Source organism: Watersipora subatra, chromosome 1 (genome assembly GCF_963576615.1).
Source record: "Watersipora subatra chromosome 1, tzWatSuba1.1, whole genome shotgun sequence".
NCBI lineage: Eukaryota > Metazoa > Bryozoa > Gymnolaemata > Cheilostomatida > Watersiporidae > Watersipora > Watersipora subatra.
Window position 1 is genome coordinate 47,475,933 of NC_088708.1, and position 26,948 is coordinate 47,502,880.

The following is a 26,948-nucleotide window of genomic DNA, read 5'->3' on the forward strand; positions in this document are numbered from 1 at the left end:
ACTAGCTACGGTGAGTGGATAAAGCTAGTGGATTAGGTAGTGAAAAGGAAAATGGAGCCTTCTCCTTCTTTGCTACAATCCCGTCTAAGTATATACACTTGTTTATATAACATGGCGCAGTAAATATAGTTTAAAATTTCTTTGAGGCCATTAACGAAAGAGTGCTGGTACTGGTGGTGAGTTAAGTTTAATGATTGATGGTACTCTTCAACGGGAATGCAGGTAAGGTGATGTGTGGTGTAGGTGAAGTGTTGGGGCAAAGATTTGTTAAAGCTGTAAGGTGTTGGAGCTTTGATGTGTCATGGTTGGAGATATATGGGTGAGTCATTCAAATTCACTATTTATGAAGGTGAGAATTAAAAATGAAAGAAAAGGAGGTGTGGAGTGAATTAAGTTGGCGGCGTAGAATAGATTGTGTTGTGACATGATGGAGTTCGGTTATCCAAAGCTGGTGTTTGGTGAACACGATGATGGTTTGTGGGAGAGATTTGTAGAGATGAATATGAGTATTGAGAGTGCAGTTGAGAAGAGAGGTTATGAAGGTGAAGGCGGTTTGGGTGCCGTTATTGAGCGGTATTGAGCATAGTGGTAGAGAAGTGTTGAAAGGTGCAGGGTTTTAGGTAGATTGTGTAGATCTCACTTATGAAAGGGCCGTGGAGATTTTACAGGGGTATTATGGGAAACAGGAGAGTATGCCTGTGAAGGGGCATAAGTTCCTGACAGCTAAACAGGCAGTTGGTGCAAGTGATAGAGTTTTTACGAGTTGATTGTTTGAGATATGCTAAGGTAGCTTATAATGCTAATAGACTAACTTTTGCTCTAATAGTGTCAGTTAACGGGTTGAGAGATAGAGAAATGAGTAGAGACTTGATGAAAAATGTCGATTTGACATGGGATATGTTGAATGAGGCATCGAGGGCTCGTGCTATGGCAAATAATTCAGACAGGTTCTTGAGAATGGAAAGCGGTGATACTGGGGCTGTGTCGATAGTAATAGCCAATATGGTAAACCTACGGTTGAGGAAATCATCAACAACTTTAGAAAATGCTGATGGTAGAGAGTTGAACATAGCAGGAATAGCAATAATACATTTGGAAAGTGAACACAGAACGATGAATGCTGAGGTTTATGTAGTGAAAGGACTGAGAACGACCTTTTTGGGCTTAACTGTGTAGAAGCAGCTGAAATTACTGGCTGTTGTAAAGGCATTAAGATAGAGCAAGTTTGAGCCGGCTGAGGAGTTTAGTGATATTAAACCACTTGAGTTGTTTTCATCAAAAGCCATTGCTGCTGGGTTAAGTTGTCTTCGTTCAGATGATGTCAAGTTACAAAAACCTGACAAATAAGTCTGACAGGAAGAACGATGTTGAAAAAAGCTGCATAAGTCAAAATTTGTGGACTTTAGAACCAAGGGAGTGACGAGTAGAGGGTATGCGGTAATAAAAATGTATATTGGAAACCAGTACAAGGACAGTGGTGGAAAAATTTGTAAGCATGAGAGGACTGTCTAATGCACCGATGAGGTGTTTGTGTCTATGGGGCATGTCAGGAAAAGCAGCCATGCTGAAGTGGGTGAAGGTGCTAAGAAAGTAATTAAACCTGTCTCCATAATGGAGAAGTATGCTGTTTTTTAGCTTAGGTGTCCAGCGATGGAATGTTGGACTGAGATGGTTATGAGAGAAAGGTAACGGAGATTAAGAGGAAGTGGCAGAACAAAAGTATGAGAAAAAGTGGCTACGCTGAAAACCAAACATGAAGCAGCAGTCACCGAGTTGAAGTATGCTGAGGCATTTAGGGTGACTTTATAGCACGTAGCTGAGGTTTAGAAGAGGTTTAATAGTAGTAGGCCTGCACCAGTGAAGGGTCAGGCGGAGATTGATAGGTCTGGGCCTATGATAACACCTAACTCTGTGGTGCCAACCTCTGCGCAGTCGGTTACGACCCAAGTGGAGCTTCTCCACAGAATGCCTGTCAAGCCTGCCTCCATTGGAAAGAGCATGGTTAAGGCAGAAGATAAGGAGTCATTATTAACCCTACCAACAGGCTCTGGGCTAGTCAGTGGAAGTGTTGGTAGTGACGGTGATTATGGTATAAGTTTAGGTAGTGACGGTGGTCACTGTGGAAGTATTGGTGGTGAAAGTAGTCAAGGTGATGCAGAAGAGTCTGGGGTTTGGAGTAAGGTGAGGGTGTTGGCGTTAAAGGGAGGTGTATTTTTCGCTGTAGCACAGGGTCAGAGAAGCCGGAGGCATCACCTATGGAGATGACCCTACAAGAGTGAGGTAATGAGCATCACAAGTAAGGTAAGTTATTATGTGTGCTTGTTCGTAGTTATAGTGTGGCACGAAAAAAACTGTGCTGTATTATGGGGTTTGTGGGGCTCAGGATATATCAATTGGTGGTCAAAGCAGTTGTGGGTGGTCGCTCCAGTTAGGGTGAGTGGATAAAGTCAGCGGATAAAGCTAGTGAATTAGGTAATATTAGGCAGTGTGGGTAGTATAAAGGAATGTGGAAAGACAGAAGGGGCTTTCTCCTTTTTTGCTACAATCCTATGCAAGTAGATACACTTGTTTATACAACAACCCTCACCACAAATTTCGTAGAGTTCGCTGTTTATTTTTTTTAGTTTGTTGCTTTACTACGAAACTAAGAACAAAAATAGAGTCATGAAATTAACTTAAATTGGATAGAGATCCCTAGCTATTGCTTCGTATGGTTGGTAATTTATCTAGCACAAGCTTTTTCAAAATGCCAAGAAAAGCGCCTTTTCGGCAAACTTCTTTGACGGGGCGGTCAATTTCAAATAAACTTACACACCATTAATCATAAAACAGGTTCAACTAGGGTATAGTACTTTGTATGATTGCTATGATGTGAAAACTGTGACTGTCAAGCGGCAGACCGGCTACATGTATTCCAATTTAATAATAGCCTAACCGTTGGTGCGTTAGACATAATTAATAGAACTAATTTCGGGATGATTTAGAATAACATGCACATAAGGACTCGAGGAATCTTCTTTATTTTAATTTAAAGATAGCCTAAGCGTTGATGCGTTAGACATAATTAATAGAACTAATTTCGGGATGATTTAGAACAACATACACATAACGACTCGAGGAATCTTCTCGTGTGGAACAAAGGCCGCAGTATGTCAAAGTGAGCCTGTATCATGATCTACGAATAGGCGAGAGCCAATAGTGTTTAGAGTTAGCGTAGCTAGGCTGATATTGCGGGGTAACAAGGGAAGCCATTCCACATTTAGCGTTCGGAAGAAATAGTTATTTGGACATGGCTATCGTGGGAAACACAAACTCGGTTTTCCTAGTAATGCTCGGAGGGCAAATCGAAACAGCAGAGGTTTAGTAATTATAGCTTTTGTTCTATTTTCATATTATCATCATCAATATGCCAATATAATTCAAACACCTTAAGACAGCCGTGGCCATTTCGCACCGTGATTGTAGAATGTTGTAGATATTCGTAGTTGACATTTTAGTCATTTTATTTAATGATACCAAACTAAATTGTAATGTATTTTTATTTATTAACTAATGTTCGACTTACTTACTATGAACTTCTCAAATAATTCTACTTCACATACCTTTATTGCTCTTCCAACCACTTAAATAGTGATCGTACCACCCATTTTAGTGTACTGAGCAAATTCACTGTAATGTTGTGCAAGACGTGTGAGGTTATGGTCCCGTTTTTCATTACATTTTTTGAAAGCTACATACCTGTGCGCACAATTATAGTGCGCCTTGCTGCTCATGTAGTAGGTGACAGTGTATTTTGGGGCTTTAAGGACCAGGTTCCCATGAAACTGTTTTTGAACTTGCATTAAAAGTTCCAAAAATGAAACGAAAATACTTGCCATTATAAAGCAACCATTGACAAGAAACTATGAGAGTTATGGTGCTGTTTGATCTAGCCACTGTTTAGGTTTTTAGCTAAAATTGTAGCTGAATGTTCAACTTTAATGCACAAACGAATTTTAACTGTTAACTTTAGGAGTTAACTGTATCTAAAATTAGCTAACAAACTTTGAGATGAAATTTGCTAATGAAATTACCACTAAGCAGTTTATAGAACAATAACTTGATAACCAGTCTGAAACTGAGTCTAAAATGTGGTTTGTTTAACAGTTACTTTCCTCATCTACGTTATGACTTGAAACAACCAGAATGATAACGTTTGAAGCATCACTTAATCATGACGAAAACCTTTTAAATTTTTGCTATGCTTTATGAAAAATCAGCATTGTAACATGATATATACTTCAAAATGAAAATATAATAGCTATTGGATCTGTAACTCTGGAAATCAATTTTCTTCTTAAACCACCTTAATATTGAGTTTTTTGACCAACAATGTAAATTTTGACCAATTATTTTACTTACTTACAATATTTAAAGGTTTTTGAAGCAGCATTATAAGTAAAAGTAAAGTGCAATATAACATAATTTTACTGAAAAGTTTTAAAAATATAAAATATGCTTGAACTAATTTAGTGTTCAATTATCATACTTTATGTACATTTAATAGTAAGTTATGTCTCTTATCTTTATTACCATCTTTACATACTTATGAACCTACGCACTGCCATTGCTGAACCTACTACACCTCTCCTTGGGTGTTTCTGATGTACAGTGATAATAAATACCCTTTTTCGATTGATTAATACTTTAGCTTTTGTCTTTTATGCATGATTTTTTTTTGCATAGTTTTATATAGTGAATTATTGGAGCAAATTTCATTAAAGAATTATTGCAGGTTTTTTTGGCTGTTGAATGACTACAGTGTATTTTTATAGGAATAACTGCACCAAGATATCATGATTTTAACTCAAAAAGAATCAACTTTGTATTTACATATTTGATCATTAAATCATCTAATCTAGTTTGTAGGTGGTCGGGTGAAAATGCTAGAATTCTCATAGTTTGTAGGTGGTCGAGTGAAAATGCTAGAATTCTCATAGTTTGTAGGTGGTCGAGTGAAAATGCTAGAATTCTCACGATCTTTGATAGTGGATGGTGGTATCAGTGTGATAAATATAAATCAGTAAGGTTATCTTTTCTTACAGTATAGATTGTAATCTTTGTATCATTGATCAGTATCATTGATATTCAAAAGAATTAGATACTGTTCTTTAGTATCAAAACTCCGTCATATATTTTTTTACTGGGTTTAGCTAAAGTTCTCAGTATAGCTTCGTGTAAGTCCAATGAATACAGAAGCTGCTTGGAGTTTGACCGACTGTTCACTGAATACTTTCTTATGTTTCTTGAGTTGATGTATAAGCTATTACAATTGCATTTGCTATTCTTCAGTTGTTGTATGTCGCAGACGTCTAGTGCCTTAGTATAATGTAAGTGATCAACTTAACTTTGGTACATATCTATTTGTATTATTTTATTGCAAAAAACCAGCAAAATGTTTTTTTCTACAAGTCACAAAACTCCCAAGTCGCTAATGTGGCTGGTACTTTGATATATTATATTGGGCCTTCTAACATCTTTGCATATCACAACATTTCATAACACACTTTTTGCTGTTTTTTGTAAAAATAATTATTGCTTTAGCTCAGGTTTAACAATATCAACAATTTTGCTATCGACAGTTGATCTGCATAAAGATTCCTATGCAGATCTATGAACTAGTAGGTCTATGAACTAGTAGGTCTATGAACTAGTAGTTTTTTGAAGTAGTATGATAATTACTGAGGAAACCTGCAAGACCTGACCTGTTTAGACGCAATAAATTTTCCAACCTCTAAATAAATTTTAAGACACCCACATTTGTTACCCATTTGTGATTGCTACCTATTTGGACAATAGCTACATTTTCCACATGGCTATTTAGGTTATTCGTTCAATCTTTGTCGTTTTACTTTTAGTTTCCTGAATTTGATGATATTTACTGCAAGTACTGCTTTACCTATGGACAAGACTGGGTGATCACTACGGTAAATTCTCATCTCTGCTTAAGCAAAGTCATTATACTAGGCCAGTTCTCTTGTTATGAAACAACATTAATGGTTTATCCTCACATGCATCAATACTTGGTGACTGCATGTTATGGTTGTTATTGATTATATATTGATGGTCTGGCAAGTTTCGTATTATCTATTATATTATAAAACTTTTATTTAATTTTGTTATTAATTTCAGTACATTTACAACTAGCTATTCTACTAATTCAACCAAATTGTGTGCATTACATAATTTTATTTTTATGAGATGCATTATATGCCAAGCATTATATAACAGCTTATCTATACCTGTATATTATATACTTCATAAAGTACAATATGTAATTGACATAATACAAAATCTTTATGTATTGTACAAAATGTTATATATCGCACAAATCTTATCGAGTACTGTATATAATTTATACTCTGGTTTAATTTATATATTCAATATCATATTATATCATTTATTTTGCACCATGGAACTTGTAAAAAGACTACTTGGAAAGATATGGGAAATATATAATATAAATATTGCAGAGAAATGTAAAATTCCAGCGTAATAAGTATATATGCCCTATTTATTCCATGGTATAGCTAGTTGGACAGTGCAGCGTATTGGATAAATGCCTGTCTGCAGGACTTGAGGTTCCGAGTTTAAACCAGTGTTCAGCAGATTTTCCATTTCTAAAACTTTATCTCTATAATTGGACAAGCAGACAGGTGAAAAGACAAACATTGAGTTTTATATATAGCCTATTAGATTACATGTTTATGCAAATGACGCTCTAAGCTGTTATTATAAGCTGTATAAAATTTATTCCTTGACTAGCCTCTGTTTGTAATGTGTTAATACTGGACTCCTTACTATCATATGAATATTAATGAATCTAAGAGTTTTTATTTTTAGTATTTTTTCAAGTTCTGATTTTCCGAATAGGAAGTATTCTAGCTCTGCGGTCTACTGCTGAACTGACAGGTACACGTGTGCAGCTTCAAAAGTGATGCTGATGTCATACATGGTCATCAACATCTTTCTGATGACATCAGCGCCAAGTTATGCATTTGTGCGAGCAGCGCTACTTACGTAAAAGTGTAATCTTTTCCGCTAACTGATCCATGGGAAAATTTATTTATTATTACCTGAAGAATAATTTATTACCTGAAGAATAAGCATTTTGCTTTCGGGAATGCCTTCATAGTACGTAGGACTGAATTACCTGAGATAGAATTTATACTGAAAAGTATTAAAAATAATGTCATAAAAACTGCAATTTTATTATAAAATAATTTTACCAATATTATTTGTATTCATGTAATTTATAGGGTCTTGAAGAAGGATTTACTCAAGCAGCAAAAAGAAGCACCTACGATAACCAAACATTTGTTTGGAATTTTCCCCTCGATGTAACATTCAAGAGCACAAATCCATATGGCTGTGAGTCTTCATTCTTATCTTGTAATCTGATCTCATAGAGGTGGTGATAAAGCTTCAAGGTTATGGGAGTCGAATCGCAGAGTATTTCAGCCATAAGGCTCTATGATAGATATGTCAAGGTTAAAAACTAAAGGAGGCTTTTTGAAAGAAAAAAGTAAAGAAAAAAGACGTATACTGAGATTGTACAGATTGAAACTCATAACCTTGTACAGGAAGGACATTTAGTTTTATCCACGAAAAGCCTGTCTTTTGCTCAACTTCCTGTCAAACACTAATACGTTTTACTAGCTCAGGGGTCGGCAACCTTTTCCACTCAAAGAGCCATTTGGAGCTGTTTTCCGCAGGAAAGAACGCAGTGGGAGCCACAAACCCTCTTTGATATTTTAAATTAAAAAATAAATAACTACTATATGTAACGTTTTTGTTTAGCTTTCAATGCTTTTATACCATGTTTACACCATAAAATGAAAAAGTGTGGTGTTGGCATGTAAGCCTATAATGATTTAACTGCTGAGAAAACAAAATTACACTTTTGCAAAGAACAATAAAATAATTTTGGCGGTTTTATTGGTGCATAAATTGTTCTAAGGCGTACTACCTGTATTAATGTTGTTGTTTGTCAGTAGTGTTGTTGACGATATTGCGGACCTAAGTGGCTGGCCAGCCTTACTAGATTTCTAATTGTTTAACCCAGTTCGTTGACGTAATATCAGAAGGTATCTCGCATTGGTCTGGTCCTCTATGTGAATCCGATAGTACGTTTTTCTGTACTTTTATATTAACTTATATGTTTTTACTCGACGATCATGTGATAAGGTACTAATAATAATATAACATAAATAATGATGCATAACAAGCAACAATGTTTGATTTAGCACCATAATTACAATTTTTTGAATTATATTACAAAATCTAGTGATAACACTTCTATATTTTTGTGAATTACTTAGCATATGGTGAAAAAAGGAAAAACATCCAAAGTCAGAGGGAGCTGCAGCAAGGGGATGAAAGAGCCGCATGCGGCTTCGGAGCCGCGGGTTGCCGACCCCTGACCCCCGACCCCCGACCCCTATACTAGCTCATAGTTTATGTACTGTTTTGACTTTGCTTACAAACATTTAAATTTTCACTTAAACTAGGTGAATGCCTGGCGTTGCACAAGTAATAAAATAATTACCCAATGAATTTGAGTTACTTACCTGGTAAGGCAGTATAAATCTTTACTATAATAATAGCCATTAAGCCAGCTTGACGTTACGCGTAATGACGTTACGCGTAATGACGTTACGCGTAATGACGTTAAGCGTAATGACGCTACACGTAATGACGTTACGCGTAACGTCATTACGCGTAACGTCATTACGCGTAACGTCATTACGCGTAACGTCATTACGCGTAACGTCATTACGCTTAACGTCATTACGCTTAACGTCATTACAAGCAAGCCAGTTTTCGCAAGCGATGAATAAGTATGTGCCCTTTTAATTATTAGTATAGCAGGAGCACCGTAGTGTAGTGGATTATCTTACCAGTTTGTGGACCTAGAGGTTCCCAATTTAAATCTAGAGCGAAGGGGATTGTTTTTGAAACTTTATCACTATAACTGCACAGAGGAGCAATAACAGACGAACATTGAGATTTTAATAGGTTCTTAACACCGTCTTGAAATTAACATTGGATGATTCAAGTGAGAAGATTCATTCTTTGCTTTTTTCCCATTTCTAGTCGTTAAAAGGCAACTCCAAAGTATTGATCTGTATTACAGTATTGCGCGGTATTTACAGGGCCTCAGCTGGTGCTCAGTGTTTATGGGTTAGATCTGTTTGGAAAAGGAGTGGTTAGAGGATATGGTGTCTGTCATCTACCAACCACTCCAGGAAGGTAATTCATCATTGCAAGTATTACCACTGTGAGGTAGCGTCAAAAAGGTTCTGTTGAATCATATTCAGATGAGACAACCTGTTACCACTATGTTGGTCAGCAGAGGCTTTTATGTAGAATCACAAAATTTAAAGGTTGACTGGTAACAAAATTCACATTACAGCTATTTGGTATCAAAATATTCACCATGTCTTACTCTGTTGTGTTGTAGGTGCAAAATATGTGGAAATGTGATTATAAGCTCTTAAAAGCTCAAAAACGAAAAGCCGCCGTAGATTGGAATCTGTTTATTTCTCTGACGTAGCCATGACAGTTTGGTTATTGTCTTGTCACGTGATGTTCTTACGTGAATTGAAAGGCCAATAAAAAGCCCAATTTAATCTTATCGTAGCACTAGTTTATGACAAACACTTCGGGTTTTACCGAAGACCCCGTATCAAATATAGATGCTCGTTACTTTACAGTTTTGTTTCGGCTTGAACTAATCGTCGAGTCGTAATCTGATCATGTAACCCAATACTTCGAAAATAATTTTTGCAGCACTTTTCGATTATCACAGGTGACCGACCGGCCCGTCATGGTTATCAGACAATGATATGTACTCCTTCGAGCTAAGGCTAAAAAATTAAATGAATTTTTACGGTAAGTTATAAGATATCAGTGCTAAAAGTGACAGCATTACAATGACGATAAAACAGACACGTAAAAACAATAGACATGGTTTTATTGAATGCGTGAAGTATATTTGTGAAAATATTTCGACGAATGAGGTTGCATGAAAGTGTAAACAGAAACCATTTTGTAACAACTACGTCACATTTGAGCTGTTTTGGAAAGCGAATCCAAACTACGGCGGTCTTGTGTTGCTGCGATTAACTGTTCGTTTTTGAGCTTTTAAGACCTTGTAATCACATTCCCACATATTTGGCACCTACAACACAGCAGAGTAAGACATGGTGAATCTTTTCATATCAAATAATGGTAATGTGAATTTTGTTGTAAGTCAACCTTTAAGGTAATTTAAAACATCAGTTTTTCTTTAACTGGTGAAAATGCACATAAATAGTTAATCATGGCTAAAAGAATTACGAACCTCAACTTGTCAAAAAATGTTGGTCTAAAGTTCCCAATTGCTTCAACCAATAATGATAATTTTTGGAGTACAGATAGTTTGCTAGCAGTATGTATAGAGCATTTCAGTGCTACAATAGGCCAGACACCAATAACGTTCGGCTTTAATCATTAGAATAACTGAAAAATACAGGTGTCAGTTTTAGCGCCATTGTTCTATATGTGAGGTTTAAATGCTTTCAATTCACTGTTCAGCTGTTCTAAACGACTGGTTGAATATATTCAACAGCCAAATATGTATGTACAGTTCAGACAATTACAAGAAAACTGACACTTTAAATGAACTGAAATTTGGCGACTTTACACAAAAGACTCTGCTTGTGTTAACAGATTTTCTTCCCTGAACACAGCTCCGGAGGACCTTTTAAAGGCGTACACAGATAGGCGAGTAGTGTACACAGATGTGTGAATAGTGTACACATATGTACACAGATGTCTGAGTAGTGTACGCAGAAGTGTGAGTAGTGTACGCAGCTGTGTGAGTAGTGTACACAGCTGTGTGAGTAGTGTACACAGATGTGTGGGTAGTGTACACAGATGTCTGAGTAGTGTACGCAAAAATGTGAGTAGTGTACACAGATGGGTGAGTAGTGTACACAGATGTGTGAGTAGTGTACACAGATGTGCGAGTAGTGTACACAGATGTGCCACATATGTGTAAGTGATGGCTCAAATATGTGAGTGGTAATACTCAGATGTGCGGGTGATGTGCTCAGATGTGCAAGTAGTATACCCTGATATGTGATTGATTTAGCCAGATGTGTACAGGTGTGGATGGATAATGTACATGTAGATGTGCAATTGGAAGTAGGGATGCATCATAATAATTGGGTAGTATACCTATAGGCACATGTGCGTGGTAAACACAGATTTGTCGGTGGATGAATGTTTAGGGTGCCAAAATTCGTAGCTTATGTACTCAAATGCGTGAGTGAGGGTGGGCAATGTAGATATCTGACTTGGTATAAACAAGCATTCTGGGGATGAACCAAGTATAGCAGTGCGCAAGTTTTTGGGTGGGGTGTCCGGACCGCTACATCTGATACATTGACTATATACGAACATTGTTAAACTGTATAACCGCTCACTTGTTATTTTCTTAAAGGTCCACCATTATGTATACATGCCTGAGGGTCTGTATTGAATTGTACATTCACTAGGTTATTATACAACGATAGTGTAGCAACACCTGGGTGCGCCATTGCTGACTTGCTACACTGGGCTGACAAGAAGATTGTGTTTTCATAGGTCGGTATTGTAGAGCGATGGTTGTGCGAAACCTTATGTCATAAAGCTTCTGCATATAAACCAACAGGAAAGGGTTACCTATGCGCGCACACAAGTGCGACGCTGTTGATCGCGAAGGCTATTTGCATGGCGCAAAAATGGCGACACGGCTGTTTCCATCATGGGTGTGTCACCGTGCTACCGCTGTATGCAAACTTAGCTAATGTGATGAACTTGGTCGCACCAGCTCTGGGTTCTATGAGCAGCGTGCGTAGGATGAGTGCACTGAGTAATTCTCTGAAGTGATTATATTCCATCATTCCTTATTTTTTTACCTACATCTGCAGGCACACACGCCGGATACCCATGTTTGTACCAGAGTCGACTTCCAAATTTCAAAAGTTTATCGGTTGGATAATTGGACGACGTCCTGAATATGTGGATCAGAAGGTCATTGCCCAAGGGGAAGGAAGAGAAGGTAAACAGCCATATTCATCTTTTGTATTCAACAATCATAGAGCTACCAATAAATACTCTCAGGCTAAAAATATTACATTTCCTTTTAAATAGCAGATAACAGTTTTTCAACAAGCGTAGCCTTAACTTCAAAATGGTTTAGTTAGTAAAGGACCATCAGACTCGGTGTTCGCTGAACATTACTTGTTGTGTAAGCCATAGTGCAGGAAGTTCATAACTGCAGGTCATCAAGGGCACAGATCTCTAGCCTGACCAGCAAACACTGATTTTTCCAGTCACTGGTGCTAAGGCTTTTGGTGATTGATAGTGGTTACATTGCTTTTTAATACATTATTTAGCCAGTGTTTTAGTGAAAAATCAATGATAATTTTTATTGGGTTAGAGTGCTTGCTAATAATTTTGCTGAAGTCTGGCCAAACTATCATCCTCTACATAAAGGCAGCTACAATGTACACTTAAAATAAAAAATGCTGCTATTTGTTATTGCCAGTTTAAAACCCGCAGTCGTTTGACTGCAGTGTAGAGATCAGGTTAATGGGAAGCCAAAATTTGAAGAGATCAAAGTTCTAGTCGGGACTTTTCCTAGTGTAGTATTATATTTTTAGTACTGTTCAAATGTGCATAGCGCATTTAACTTTTGGGGTCATTATGGAGATTTCCAGTAACAGCATGACTCTTTGTCACCTTCTTTTTTACCTTCTTTCACCAAAGAACAAGGAAAAGAGAATTCATGTTGAGTAAAATCTGTATAACTTGCTGTTATTGCTGCACTCCAGTATAATGAGTTGGGACTTAAAGCAAAATGAGTTTCTGTAATCACCTAGTTGTCTATGATTTTTATGCTTCATGTCTGTAGGTAAAATAAAATGATTGCTTCAAGCTATGTTATTGATTATTGCTTTGTTATGTGATTTGGATTAAATTTCAACAAATTTTTCAATTCAAAATGAACTAATTTTTAAAGTGGCTCATGGTAAATAAAATTGCATAAATATATTTTGCCTTTTTTCGTACTTGTAACCGTCATCTGTTTGTAGTTACTAGAGTGAGGTCGCAGGGCTATGTCACCGTCACATTTAACATTATAACAAAAGACATGAAAAAACTAGGCTATGATTGTACACCATCAGACGTAGCTAACCCACAATCCGCTGAGACTGCAGGGCTGTCTGTCCCTGTAACCCCCCGCACTATGGGTATGGGTGACACGACCTGAGTTATGCAAATCTCATGCTATATATTTATCTGTCTGGCTACCTGCATCTGCTTGGTTGGAAGTTATGATTCCAGTTATCTAGTCTCCTGACTAGACACTCCTTTGTTTATATTTATATTTCAATTACTCATTTTTAGTATTTCAATGTAGAAACATTGTCATATATAGACTAAATGTTATTCAAAAAATGATATTTAATTATAATTTATGAACATAGCATGCCGAACACATTTCTACTGTAGCATAAATATCACTTTTTTGGGAACATAAGCGTGATGTTTTATTCTATTGTAAAATAAATTATTATGTAATTCTCAGGTATTGGGTCCCCGACATGTTATAACAGATTATGTTTGCTTGACATCTGCTGCATATGATTCCTCCAGAGTCCTTACGAGCTTCATTTTACCTTTTTATACTGTTTGATTTCTAGAGAATTATGACTGTCTCAAAGTGAAGTCTGTTTTACATCGTGTATAATTGCATTTTATATAACATTTGCTAGTGGCATGACATACATATATAGATAATGTTTGTGAATAAACTGATTTATACAAATACATAGAGGTTTCACTACATTCTATGCCTACACGAACTTTGACGCAGATTAATGACATCAATTCAAATGCATATTGACATGTTTTTGTTTGTATCTACAATGTATATGCGCCAATATGAAGTAACAATCTAGCAATCACTGCTAGTGAAGAAGCAAAACCTATTGACTATATCCTGTATGTTGTGTAAAATGCACACCCTGCTCCACTAACACGGCATCTTGGGACACTTGGATTCACTCTTATCCTCATCAAACTTTCATTAGGCTAATGCCGGATCTGCTATGTTGGTTTGGCAGAAAAAAGTTTAAGGTTTGACATATTCTCTGTCGTATTGACATATTCAGCTGGTGGCTGTTCTGGTACTAGAGACTCAACCTGCTGTTCACAGGTCAGAATCGCTAAGCTCTGGCTGCTCTCCGCATTCAAATATTAATATAAATGTTTCCATATCCATTATTGTTTTGTAAAAACTGTCTTTGCTTTCGCCTATTAGTTGCCAAAATTGAGCTCACTGTGCATAAGTCAGTGTTTTGACAATGAACTTATATGAATACAAGTTATGGGTAAAACTTCACTAGTTCTGAGCTACAGAACTACAGAAATTTTTTCTGTTTTTATTATCTGGCAATTGAACAGATAGGTCCATTTCCCCAAATATTTTATACAACAATGAAGCATTCATAATTGTATCTTTATGAGAATGCACTTCTGTACAGAGATATAATAAAGATCGAAAGACTACATGTATCCCCTCTTTTGAACAAAAGTGTAGCTCGTGCATGTTTCCATGTTAATAGAAGACAACCACCGATCAATATTCTTTTATATATATCTGTGAACACAGGGACAATAAATGAAAGTGTTGCTTTTAATGTCTTCACAAAAATATTGTCCAAGCTTGCTGTTTTTGAATCAGGAATATACATTATGCATTTTATAATATCACGAAGAATAAATTTTGGAAATTCATTCAATATGGTTTTCAAAGCAGTGTTTTGATAAAACACATGGTCATTGTTCAAATCAGTGTTTTGATTAGACAAATGATCAGCGTTCAAATCAGTGTTTTGATAAGACAATAGAGGTGCATGTAGGTGGTAAACACAGATTTGGTGGTAGATGAAATTCGTAGCTGATTCGAATTCGTATCAAGATTTATAGCTGATATACTTAGATATGTGAGTGAGTGTGGGCGATACAGATATCCGACTCAGTATAAGGAAAAATAAGGATATGATGATGATAAAATTGAACTTCAAAGTTTACTTGCAATAGACCCTAAATGTTAGCTCAACTCTGCAGCTGCAAGCAAGTGTCAGAGCTTGGTGCTTTCTAATATTTCACAATTAATGTTACCAGTATGCCTTTTATTTACTGCATGTTAAATAGCATTAATTGAGTATAATTATCATATTCTCTTGTCAATTAGTACCAATATATGTTGACATAATTTCATCAATGGCGATGCAACCCACTCTGTTCGTATTGTGTTAGCCATATTTTTTATCAAGGTTTACATGGTTGCACTAAAGCGATTCATACCACACAGTGAAATGACACTAGACTGCTTGAATAAGGCATTTTAGAAAAACATTGGTGATCGAGAATAGTCTTGTTTGGCAACAGTAACTTGACATACAGTTCTAATCATAAGAATCCTTTTGGTTACCAATGTAATTCTTTGAACACCAACATTTAATTTTGAGCTGCAATGAACTATGAATAATAAGATGACTAGAATCGCAGCTTTAAAAAATTATGGTAGTAGTTTTCTATATATTTTAGAAACTGGTTCAGCCCTAGTTACTTCCCAATTGTTTGTGTTGTAATGTAATAGTTTTATGGACGCATCCATTTTCTAAGTGCTTTGCCTTGACAAGAAAAGACAACTCGTGGGAATGAAATGATGGCCTTACAAAAAGCTACTACACACGTACATGTACGCGGAACATTTTTGTTGTTTTTTCATAGACTTAATTCTATCTTATGATCATTACTTGCCCCCCATATCTAACTTACTTCCTAGACTACTTACACTAGTCGCTATCGCACCTTTCTTCTTTCTATAACATGACTAGATAGTATTTCCTTTCACAAATTGTAAAAATAATTGTACGTGGCTGTGCTAAACCAAAATTCTAGAACCTGACACGATAAGGTAGCTAGCCGTCTAAACGGCCAACTTTGGCATTCGATGAAAAGCTGATGAGTCAGCCCCTTACTTGAAGTTCATCGTGCTTGTCTGTCGTTACGGTTAGTATTGTCATTTAGCTTACCACATCAGTATTCATACACGTGTCCAAGATTTCACAAAATGAATAACAAATTGCTCTAAAACTAAATAAATTTTAAGATGTGTTCATTAATTTTTTGTGGAAAATTTAATGAGATATCGCACGTTGTCAAAGTAGGCGAGCTGTGTTGCATTTACGTTATTTGCTATGATACAATACTAGAGATTTAGGTTTTATTCAATTCAAAGTGTATGTAATTCCGCGAAGGGCAGCTTATAATTTTTTAATGAAAACTAATAAGCAGAAAATATAGTGCGACATTTGTTACGTGTGAGAATTTATTTTTAAAACGCTAGCGACTAACTATAAATGAACTATAAATGGGCAACATTTGTTGTTTTGGAGGCAGTAGGAGTTAAAATGTTTGTAATTTCACTTAAGCTCATAGTGAAAAATAAATCTACTATGATGATAAAGTTTCAGTGATCACTATGATGAACATGACTAACATTAGAGGCCACTAAACATGTGTATCAGTATTTTTTGTTCCTATAGCCAATAATCTCCTGCATTTTAGGGGCAGTTTAAAAATGATTTCACCAAACCATTTTTTCCCATTTTTGTGGCATGGAAGAATTTATTCAAGATAGCTGTTTTATATATCATTAGAAAACAGGTGCATATAAACATTATATATTAGGTGTGCATTTTATTTAAAAGCAGTGGAAAGGAACTATACGGTCCCTGATTTTAAAAATACTATCAAGCACCACAACACTCGACAGAAAACAGGTCTGTTTGTGCCAACAATCCGGACAAATGCATTTTTTAATTCTTTTTGGCCGAGAACAACTCGAGACCTGAGAGGTTTTTAGTAAAGAATTTTTGTAATAAAAGAGTTCCCACGCCTTTCCTTTTTTCTAGAAGGGTGTAGTGGGAAAATTTTAGATTAGATTAGAAAGGAAATTTTGTGCTGAATAAGATGCAATCTTCAGTTTGAAGAAATGCCAATTACTTTTCAAGTTAACAAAGATTATATATATATGGCCATGTCAACTATTGAAATTTAAACAAAAAATTAACTCCGACTTTAAATATTTAATGAGTTTAGTCAACCTGTCAAAAGCCAAATTTCAACGCAATCTTGTATTAGTGCGCAGGAAAACGTGTTCTTTTGTCTCACTCTTCCCTACCTAACATTAAAGCTATCTATCAAGCACGATGTTGCACTCTATTTTATGGTGTATGTGGACATTTACAGAAACCACTGTCATGGCTGACCTTCAAAAGTTGCTCAAGGGAAAGACACCTGTAAGTCTTCTACAAGAGATCTGTTCAAAGAAAAAGCTCACAGCTTCCTATTCTATTCTTGCCAATGAAGGTCCAGTTCATGAGCCAGTATTTGTGATGAGGGCGCAAGCAGGAGAGTTTCAAGGTCAATCATTATTGCATCTCAAATAATAAAAGTTTTTAGTTGATCTATTTTAATATTTTTAGGATTAGGCCAGGTTTACGCAGTAATTTCTGTAAAGAGTCTTTCTAAAAATATGATTATTATGAAGACGTTAGCTCTATGACATCTCTATTGCAAAATAATCTGTTCTTTGTTTCCTTTGTAATGGTTTTTATATTAAGTTTTCACTCTTTAACAGCTTTTATGGTTTTTATTATACTGTTCATGTTGTTTGTTATACTTTTATTTATTAATATATAGTTTATTTATTATGCTGCTCTAACTAATAAACACTTGCTGTGTGCAGTTGCTGTTCGGATTATTATTATGAATGTATCATCTATCTGATGCAGGAACGGGGAAGGGCTCTAGCAAAAAGAAGGCCAAGCACAATGCTGCCTCCCAGCTGCTGTGCAACATGCATGGTATCGAATATGAAAATGAAGAGGAAACACCTGCTTCTGCTGCCAATCCTGACCCTAGCGAATCGAATGAGATTTCTAATGGTCACTCTCATTCACAGTGCGTACAGTGCTAGCCTTTTTTAAACTGTCTGATTTTCATCATTCCTAAAAGTAACTTAAATAAATCAAAGCTTGCGTGTCTGGAAAGTATTTTTTATTGCTGGGATCTTTTTTGTTTGAAAATTGTTCTGTTCGAATCAGTGATATTAAAATTTGAGGAAATCTGTCAGCATTCGTTTGTAAGCAAGCGTAAGGTGTGTTAAACCTTTTTACAAGAATAATGACTTTTAAGTCTATGCAAATATTTACATCTATGCAAATATCTGTAGTAAAAATTGGTCTAGCTTCGTTTTAATGAATACAGCAAGATTTGTCAAATATGTCTGCAAAACAGATTAGTCGATGAAGATTTGCATTACCCTTGCATGTCTACCTTATAGGGAAACGCCGATGAGCTCAGGCGTCTATAAAGGGGATGGACAAAACAATCCAATAGGAGAACTGCAGGAGTATACGCAGAAGAATCTCCTTCGCCCTCCTCTGTATGAGTTCATTAGTGAGCAAGGACCTCCTCACGCTCGGGAATTTGTTTGCACTGTCAAGCTCGTTATCTTCAAGAAAATATATCAGGAAACAGGTTTCGTACTTCAATTTCTTTCGTCTCTTCACATACCACCTTGGCAGATTGCCATTTGGCAAGAGTGCTTGAAGCATTTAGAATTTCAAGGATATTGTGATTAGTTGGCTGCTTGCCATAAAATAAAATAAATTAGAATGTCTTTAGGAAATGTCTTTAGCAAACCTTCAAAACCTTTCATAGATTTCTAAGGTTTGCTGAATCATCAGTCGAGCACCATTATTCTAGTCAAGAAAAAGAGGCAGTAAATTCACAGAATGATGCCTCATATTAACTTAAATTGGTTGATTATTACCTACCTGAGACTGACCTGATGCTGACATTGGCAAATAAAATCATAAAATGGCTCTCTAACTGCAGAGGCTTAATTTATATCCTCAAAACTGAATTTATAATGATATTATAATTTTTACTGGTTATAAAATAAGTGTTTGATGTCTTCGGCTGTAGCCCAATTGACCAATTAGATACTTAAAAGTTGGCAATTTCCAAGGCTTTAACAAACATACTGACACTGATGCCAACAAGCTACATTCTGAACACACATGCAAACGTCAGCCAATGCTGACGTTTGCATGTGTGGCGTGACTTATCAGTATGCTGACATGAATTATCAGTATGCATTTCTTTCTGCCATTCTTCTGATTACTTTGAAAACAATTTATGCCACATGAAAGTAATAATTTTTTCAAAAGAGTTATGTGTAATTTCTCAATTTGTTTATCTGAAACTAGAGCATCATAAAAATAATTTCAGGTTTATATAAAAATATAATTGCAAAGGTTGGTGGAAATTTAAAATTAATATCTTTCAAACAGTATTTCAAAGTATTTGTTGTCAAACATTTAACCTTAAAGTTGGTTTTCTAAAATAGATACTTATGTACTCATGATCCTTTACTTTTGCATTTTGTAGCGGTGGGCAAGTCGAAGAAGGTCGCGAAAAGGGCAGCCGCTTCCAAATTGCTTCAATCAGTGCAGCACTGGCCAACTGATGTGAAGACTGTCGCAGTGGATGAAGAAGAAGATGAGTTGCCATTGGTATGTTTTGGGTGGGAGTGCATCCTGTGCACGCCGCTCTGTGCGCTTAATAAAAACAGTTTAACGACTCAATAATGTCAATTAGTGTGATCTATGGAGTTGTCATCTCGCACCATTTGTTACCAGCTATTACGTATTATCGAGTGGTCAGAGGAGCATTGTGCAGCTTTCTGAAACAAGGCTTTATTCTGTTTGATATATTTTATATACTAGAAATTCCACTGTCATACAGCCCACGACCAAAGTGATATTGAGAAAAAGAAAGGGTACTGATGGTTGAGAAATGCAATATTAGCAGTCAAATGGCACTGCAGTGCAATAGGATAACTGCAATGGTAGCTGTAATGTACTGGGTGTGGGTGTTGTTATATACAACAAACAGCAATAATGAAAGGAAAAGATTATATGTTTATATCTCTCCCCCTGCAATAGGAGAAATGCAATATTGGCCAATATTAGAAGTAAAATGCACTGATATTATTAGAATAACCAATATTATTAATATAGTAATAATATAAAACCAATGCACACTTTTGTTTACATTTCTAAACGTCATAGCTAACAATATCAAAAAGTTGTGATATTTATATAGATTTTTAGAAAATCTATTTAAAAAAGTGTTTGGTCATGACAAACAGCAATAATAAAATGAAAAGATTATATGTTTATATCTCTCTCCCTGCAATAGGAGAAATGCAATATTAGAAGTAAAATGCACAGATATTATTAGAATAACCAATATTATTAATATAGTAATACAGCAATAATAGAAAACCAATGCACAATTTTGTTTACATTTCAAAACGTCATAGCTAACAATATCAAGAAGAATATCCAAACTTAGTAATAGTAATACAGTAATAATAGAAAACCGATGCACAATTTTGTTTACATTTCAAAACGTCATAGCTAACAATATCAAGAAGTATCAACAAGAATATACTAAATTATAATTAAATATTGTAATAATCTCATAAGAATCGTTAGAAAAAATATCATCGTCATTTCCTTTACTTTCACAGCTTTGGACATCAGTTAGAATACCAAAGTACTCAAAAGTTTCCAAAATGTTAGTTACTTTGAAATCGGCAAAAAAGAAACGATTTCTGTACTTCTACGTTATTACAGAAACCGTCGCCAATTCGACAATGCTATAGACTGGTGAAATGTGCATGTTATTTTTTCGTGAAATGCGCACGACTTAATTGTTCTCTTTTCTGTCGCTCGGCGTTTTGTTTTCTGGTCTTAATTTTGATAAAAGTAAGGCTTGGCCAGTTTTAATAACGATTTTCGGCCAAATTAATCTGTCTATTTGTGTATAATCCGATCAGATGGGTAAGGTTTAGGAATATGTCAACAATTTTCAAAGACTTAGTAACATATTCAAATAGACTTGTATGTGTTTTGTATCGTTATTATACTTTAACGACTCTACACAAAAATGGTTAAATTTGTTGATGAGATTTCGATACAAGGGTTTGCGAGGGTTGATGAATAATTTTCGTAAGTTGTGTGCACATGCATTTATCATAAAAACTCAAACATTCGCTCCGCTCGTTTGTTCGTGGGATTACCAACCTACCTTCTTACTTGGCTCTAATTATAGTAAATTGAGTGTTCTTTTTGTGGTTGACTACACAAAAACACATAAAATTATATATATATATATTACAATTATAGTGTTATAAACAATAATAATTATGAAGTATAATTACTATACTTATATATGTAACCATAGTGAATTACTAGTTGAATGCCTGGCCTCAACGGGTAAAAAAAAGTTTTTGCATAGAAAATTTATTTTTGACTGGCTAATTTTCTTAACCTAATGAATTTGAGAAACTTCAGCTAGTCTAAATCCTTCATTAGAAAAACATATATTAATATTAAAAATCTAAATATTTAATATGTGTATATGTTAAATATCTAAATCCTTCATTAAAAAAAAAAAATACATATACATATGTATATGTATACATATATATATACATATATATATATTTATATATATATATATTCCTAAGCAGCACTATCCATATTGTATTTATTGCTTGTTCTAGTCGATGAGCTCCCAGCAGTCAGAGCTGAAAGGAAAGAACATACCGGTTCTCTCAGCAGAAGGGGGAAAACTTGCAAATGAATTCTATGAAAAACTGAGACTCAACAACAAATGTGAGTTGCACATTTCTGAGGGCTCGCTAAACAGACACCGTATTAACTTAGTTACCGGTCCACTCAGACTTATCAACTGTCTTATAGACTTATCGCACTGTCAGCTGTTTCAAATTATGTCTTGGCTCAATATGCATCCATAAACGATCACTTGACACACTACCGTACCTCTATCATGTACAGTAGTGTGTTAGGTCATACATAGCTTATTCATAGCCTCATGGGTTTGCATAATTTTGTCTTTTAAGCTATGTGAGTGTGCAGCTGCTAAAAAGTAAAGGTGGAGATAACTTCATATAACCGCCATTTCCTGTTTAAGAGTTGGCTTATCTTGATGTCCTCTAACCTGCAAATGCTCAAGATAAATATCTGTGATAACTTGAGACTGGTAAATTTCTGCACACAGGTTAGATGTTTCAGCCTCCTTTCAAATGCTAGAAGAAAGGCATAGAGATTACTTGTAACTTTTTTTTCCTAGCAGGTGTTTGACTCAACCAAATAGATTAGTTGAGGCGAACCAGTAATGATGCTGTTGGGATAACTAGTTACAAAATATATATTGTTAAGCTAACCTCTTCTTGCTGACTTGCGTCATTCCAAAACAGAAGATATCAGAATTGGAGAGTTTAACTTTAGTTTTTTCTTGTTATCACAGAATGTTTGTTTGATGTTTTAGGACGTCTGGTTAGAGAACTGTTTTTGTATACTGACTCTGATCTACTGTGTCTGCTCTTAATTTATGTTGACAAAATTTAAACAATTTTAACGTATTTCTGCATTATTGAACTGGTTTCAAGGCACTTGAGTGCTTTTAGTAGTGAGATAATTCCCTAGGTGAGATTTTAGTTCTTCTGTAGCTTTCAATTCTATTCGGCTTTTTTGGCTTCCAGTGTGGATTGCCGATATGCCGAGTATAATTCATTTTAAAACTAATATGGCACCTTGCTGAGGGTGCCCTAGCCAAGGCTTTTTAAACTAATATGATACCTTGCTGAGGGTGCCCTAGCCAAGGCTTTTTAAACTAATATGATACCTTGCTGAGGGTGCCCTAGCCAAAGCTTTTAAAACTAATATGGTGCTTTGCTCAAGGTACTCCAGCCAAGTTTTGTTTCCTATGATCACTTCTATTTATGATCTTTTAGTACCTGGGAGGCCCCTGGCAATGCAGGCGCTACACCAGACGGACTTGAACTCTGGTGTTACTGACTGCGCTCAACTCCTCGCTGACTTGGCCAAGGGGAAGAAGTTTGACGTGAGGTACCTGGAACTGAGTGCCAAAACATATTCAGGTGTGTCATAAAGTTTGCTGCTGTAGATTTGGTCTCTGACTACCAGACTTGATATATTTTATTTAAGCTCTTTGTATCATTTTATGACCTTATTAAGTGAGCTTAAAATAGTGAAATTGGGTGTTATCTTCTCATGATTAGGTGAGAATATGTTCTACTAGCTAATATAACATTACATAATAGAACACCAAGTCATAGCAAAACAGGTTTTACTCTTACCTTTTCTGGTGAATGAAACATTAATACACTTTTCATCAGCTGTATGTGCTAGTAGGAATGGGCTAGTAGGAATGGGCTAGTAGGGATGGGTCAGTAGGGATGGATCAGTAGGGATGGGCTAGTAGGCCGGTTGCATTTGTTGAAATATTTGTAATGTTGACAATGTTTAAAAATGATCAATATATCATGAAAGTTCGTTTATACCAGGATGATTTGCTGGAGTTGTGTTCCCTCCGATAGAGTTGGAGTTGGAAAGGCTTTTGATCAGTTTACGATTTGAAGTACATTTTTGCAAAGACTACACCAAACCAACTCAAATTCTGATGATACAAAACTTGTCATGATTTTAGCCAATGAAATACAACATCGATATTCATTCCATTTTGACCGCTTATTAGCGTAAAGAAAAAGAGAGTCACTCCATTGCTACATAGCATATACACATTATATTAATTAGCAAATTATAACAATTTATAACAATTATAACAAATTAACATGTACACTAATTATATTAGTTAGTTAAGATATGATTATACATATTTTAACGAACTACTATAATTATGATAAATGATATGGTTTGTCAAATCCATGTACTCTGCTAATGACAGCCCTTGCGGAGAAACATAGTATACAGCATTGTACGATCTTGTGTCGATGACTGGTACAAAGCTGTTTTCACAACCATTTCTCATTTTACACCACGCCGATGTCGTCAGCGTGGCAGCAAATCCGATAAGTCATCCTGGTGTAAACACACCTTTATAGTAATATAACCTACAAGTATTATGCGTTTGTCATGTTTGTGAATTGTGAGATGCTAGCATTACGTCAATTGAGAACTACAGTTTTCATCAACTCTCATGTGTATCTATCGTAACCACATTTTTTACCTGCTTCGCTGACCAAACTCATGGTTGATTCCCTTAGTAGATCATTAGTACAGGAGTTGTTGCTTATTGATTCTGTTCTATATTGAAAAGAAGGAACTCATTATAAACAGTTTTTATTTGCTTGGCAACAAAAACCTGTGGTAATCCTGTGGCACCTGTAGGTACTCACCCCGCACTAACTTGCTGGGTGTATTGTCACTTACTTTGTTGCCGCACTTACTTGTGGATGTTAGCACTGTAAGATAACTAACCTGGCTACCTTTGTTAGTAACGTACTTGAGATCTCCTCGTGGTGTTTAACTAAAGCCTGTCTTTTTCACCTTTTACAAGTCTTTCTAGAAATCGCAAATATATCAGACGACATCGATACATGGCCATTAGTATTAGGTTGTTTATTTGGAAGGCAGCAAATGTAGCTTTTTGATCATCTATTTTTTATGACTTTATGTGGTATGATGTTGTGAATGACTGTTGATTGACGAATAGACATACAAAAACAAATCATTCAATATGCAGTAGCTGTACTCCATAAATTACATTGATGATTCATGGCACAATTCAGAGCTGTTGGCAAAAACAAAATTGACTTGGAAATTATCATGTAATCATGTATCAATAATCAATTTGTTATTACATGTTACTATTTGACATCATCGGGTCTATGAAAAGCAGGCTTCACATTGCTGTAAAAGTCCAAACACACTAGGCGATTTTATCGCGAGCAACATGAGGAGGGCGGAGATATCGCTGGCGTGTTCATAAACACACTTGAGCGATTCATTAGCAAACGATATAATGGGCACGTTCACAAACTGCCAATAAAATTCCGTATCATTAGTTTCTTCGGAGTTATTAATAAATTTAGGTAAGTCAATATGGCGCCGTCTAGGCAACAATGTAAACAACTTCTGCTTTTGTTATTAAACCTATCTCACTTTCACGGATTGTACACTACAAGAAGACATAAGAAAAAACGATTATTGTATTTTTAACTGTAATATTTTACGATTTTTATATATATTTTATTTCGTAGTAGTTTTTTATGTTTAATATATTAAATATTTACCACTCTCAAGATGGTCAATTTGCGCAACGATTGACTCCAAATGTTGGTTTTCAACTCGGATTTTTTAAAATTTTGTTTGTTATGGTGTAAAGGACTGGGAGTGCTTTTATTAAATCTATGAACAATTCAGTGTTCGTTCTGAAGATGTTTCAATCGCAACAAAATAGCAAATTGTCGCTGCTGTACGTTGGTGAACATCGATAAGAAATAATTACCCGCCATAAAATTGCATTCTGGTAAAAACCAACCAATCGAAATGCCTCCCGCTAGCGATAAAGTTGTGTAGAGAACTCTAGCGTTATCGTTCTGCATGAGCTCGCTGAGCAAGTTCTAGCGCAGATTAGCACCACACGCATCACGATATTGCTCTAAATATCGCCTAGTGTGTTTTCACCTTAAATCTTTTGTTTTATGCTATTGTATGCTTTTACTGTTTGCAGGTCAATATCAATGCCTGGTTCAACTCTCAACTCAACCAATTGCGGTCTGTTATGGCACAGGTCTTACAATGACGGACGCACGCACTTGCGCCGCCCACAACGCTCTCCAGTATCTTAAGGTCATGACAGCTGAAGACTAGCTTGTGTTTGTATCCTCTTCCTGCATATGGCTTTACTTCTGGAATGTTCTCTAGCCATGTAGTTTTTAAATTATCTCATTTGCCTGTATACTTTCCCAGTGTACCTATCCGTTGCAATTGTGACCCATTTTGAAATCGGAATAAGTGGCTGAAAGAGCGGGGATCCTGTGTAATCCAAGGGCTCAAGTTATTCGTGTAAAAATTGTTGCGAACGGTTGTGAAACTCAAGAGTTGTCCCTTATTTCATGTAAAAATCTTCCATATTGTACAGAAGTTAATGAGGTTGTGAGGTTAACAACCTTTAGCTAAGTTTAAACTATTTACCTACATTACTTACACATTTAAAAGCTTTTTAAATTTTGTACATAGCATGCATTGACTATCTTTAAAACTGAAACTTACAAGGTGCTATTAGTTTTAATCAAGTATTGGTAAAACCCAAATAGAGAATTATCACTTGAATATTAGCTGGTGTTTTAGTAATATAGTACAAGCTTTGTTATTTTATTGTACATATCCTCTATAGATTCATTAAGTATAGCCTTGTTCCAATGAGTATGCGCTCATCAATAAAACATTTGGTGAAATCTTATTTAACGATCAAATCTTTGGCAAGGAATGAAACTAAATCTTGCACAAATAATCAAAGCCCTTGGTTTACAATTATCCGCAAGAGTGAGTTTTGAGGATTTTATGAGCTAATTTTGCAGTATCTGTCCATATACATTTTATAACAATTTACTATCGATGATTATATGGTTTGGCTACTTTTACTGCCATTTCTTTTATATTAATCTGTCACTTGTAGATATTGTACAAACATACATTGTTTACATTTTTATGACACAACTCTTTAGCATCAAACAGGATAACAGCTTCATATTTCTTTATACTAGATATTTAAATAAATCTCTGGTTATGAGATTGAAAAATGTCTTAACAGTCATCAACAACGAGAGATGGTTTGCCTTGGTCTCTACTCATAGCTGCCACTTGTGCATT

The 26,948-nt window shown here is 35.6% G+C and overlaps 2 protein-coding genes across 2 annotated transcripts; both read left to right on the forward strand.

The window, feature by feature from the left end:
* The first annotated feature begins 3,276 nt into the window (after positions 1 to 3,276).
* LOC137399979 (B9 domain-containing protein 1-like) lies at positions 3,277 to 13,850 on the forward strand. Its single transcript, XM_068086269.1, has 6 exons — positions 3,277 to 3,358; positions 5,898 to 5,966; positions 7,299 to 7,410; positions 9,195 to 9,291; positions 11,997 to 12,127; positions 13,164 to 13,850. The coding sequence occupies exons 1-6, from the start codon at positions 3,290 to 3,292 to the stop codon at positions 13,340 to 13,342; spliced, it is 657 nt and encodes a 218-aa protein (XP_067942370.1). The 5' UTR covers positions 3,277 to 3,289; the 3' UTR covers positions 13,343 to 13,850.
* Positions 13,851 to 15,979: 2,129 nt separating this feature from the next.
* Positions 15,980 to 26,870, forward strand: LOC137403395 (protein Loquacious-like). The gene is made up of 8 exons (XM_068089430.1): positions 15,980 to 16,155; positions 17,398 to 17,571; positions 17,943 to 18,111; positions 18,494 to 18,690; positions 19,606 to 19,730; positions 21,791 to 21,902; positions 23,045 to 23,191; positions 25,807 to 26,870. Exons 2-8 carry the CDS (start codon positions 17,409 to 17,411, stop codon positions 25,944 to 25,946), a joined length of 1,053 nt encoding a protein of 350 aa, XP_067945531.1. The 5' UTR covers positions 15,980 to 16,155; positions 17,398 to 17,408; the 3' UTR covers positions 25,947 to 26,870.
* The last annotated feature ends 78 nt before the right edge of the window (positions 26,871 to 26,948 follow it).

Excerpts from the sequence above, each read along its gene's own strand:
- LOC137403395 (XM_068089430.1), top strand. The coding sequence starts at position 17,409 with ATGGCTGACCTTCAAAAGTTGCTCAAGGGAAAGACACCTGTAAGTCTT. Across the intron at positions 18,691-19,605 it reads GAAAATATATCAGGAAACAG|CGGTGGGCAAGTCGAAGAAG; the intron begins GTTTCGTACTTC and ends TGCATTTTGTAG. Across the intron at positions 19,731-21,790 it reads AAGAAGATGAGTTGCCATTG|TCGATGAGCTCCCAGCAGTC; the intron begins GTATGTTTTGGG and ends TGCTTGTTCTAG.
- LOC137399979 (XM_068086269.1), top strand. The coding sequence starts at position 3,290 with ATGGCTATCGTGGGAAACACAAACTCGGTTTTCCTAGTAATGCTCGGA. Across the intron at positions 3,359-5,897 it reads GGCAAATCGAAACAGCAGAG|TTTCCTGAATTTGATGATAT; the intron begins GTTTAGTAATTA and ends TTTTACTTTTAG. Across the intron at positions 5,967-7,298 it reads AAGACTGGGTGATCACTACG|GGTCTTGAAGAAGGATTTAC; the intron begins GTAAATTCTCAT and ends TGTAATTTATAG.